At 58.1% G+C, this 397-nt stretch overlaps 1 protein-coding gene across 1 annotated transcript in view; it reads right to left on the bottom strand.

Annotated features, from left to right (window-relative positions):
- ILVBL (ilvB acetolactate synthase like) overlaps positions 1-397 on the bottom strand; it is a 14120-nt gene that overhangs the window by 3940 nt on the left and 9783 nt on the right. The window contains exon 2 of the mRNA XM_026050116.1: positions 238-376. Coding sequence (XP_025905901.1) covers positions 238-376 — 139 coding nt within the window. The remainder of the gene's footprint in view (positions 1-237; positions 377-397) is intronic.

Raw genomic sequence — 397 nt, 5'->3', positions numbered from 1 at the left:
CCCAAAACAGCTGAAATTTTGGGGAAAACATCCCAAAACAGCTGAAATTTTGGGGAAAAAAAAACCCAGAACAGCTGAAATATGGGGGAAATCATCTCAAACGGTGCAAGCATGGGCAAATTACCCCAAAACTGTAAAATCACCCCAAAACAGCTGAAATGCATGGATTTTTTTGGAAAAACCACCCCAAGGGAGCCAAATGGTGGGAGAAGGGACCCCGCGGGCACYGTCCCTTACCCGGCGTGCCCGACTGGGCGGCGGCGATGGCCTCGCGCAGCGCGGGCACGATGTCGCGCACGGCGCGCACCGTCGCGCGCCGCTTGCACAGCGTCTTGAGCAGCGCCAGCTGGTCCATCTCCTGCAGCGCCCCGCGGCCCTGGAAAGCGCCCGGGAAAGG

This window comes from Nothoprocta perdicaria, unplaced genomic scaffold, assembly GCF_003342845.1.
Source record: "Nothoprocta perdicaria isolate Ctin4 unplaced genomic scaffold, notPer1 scaffold_651, whole genome shotgun sequence".
Lineage (NCBI taxonomy): Eukaryota > Metazoa > Chordata > Aves > Tinamiformes > Tinamidae > Nothoprocta > Nothoprocta perdicaria.
Note: the sequence above shows the minus strand (reverse complement) of the source record. Positions and strands in the feature narration are given on the sequence as shown.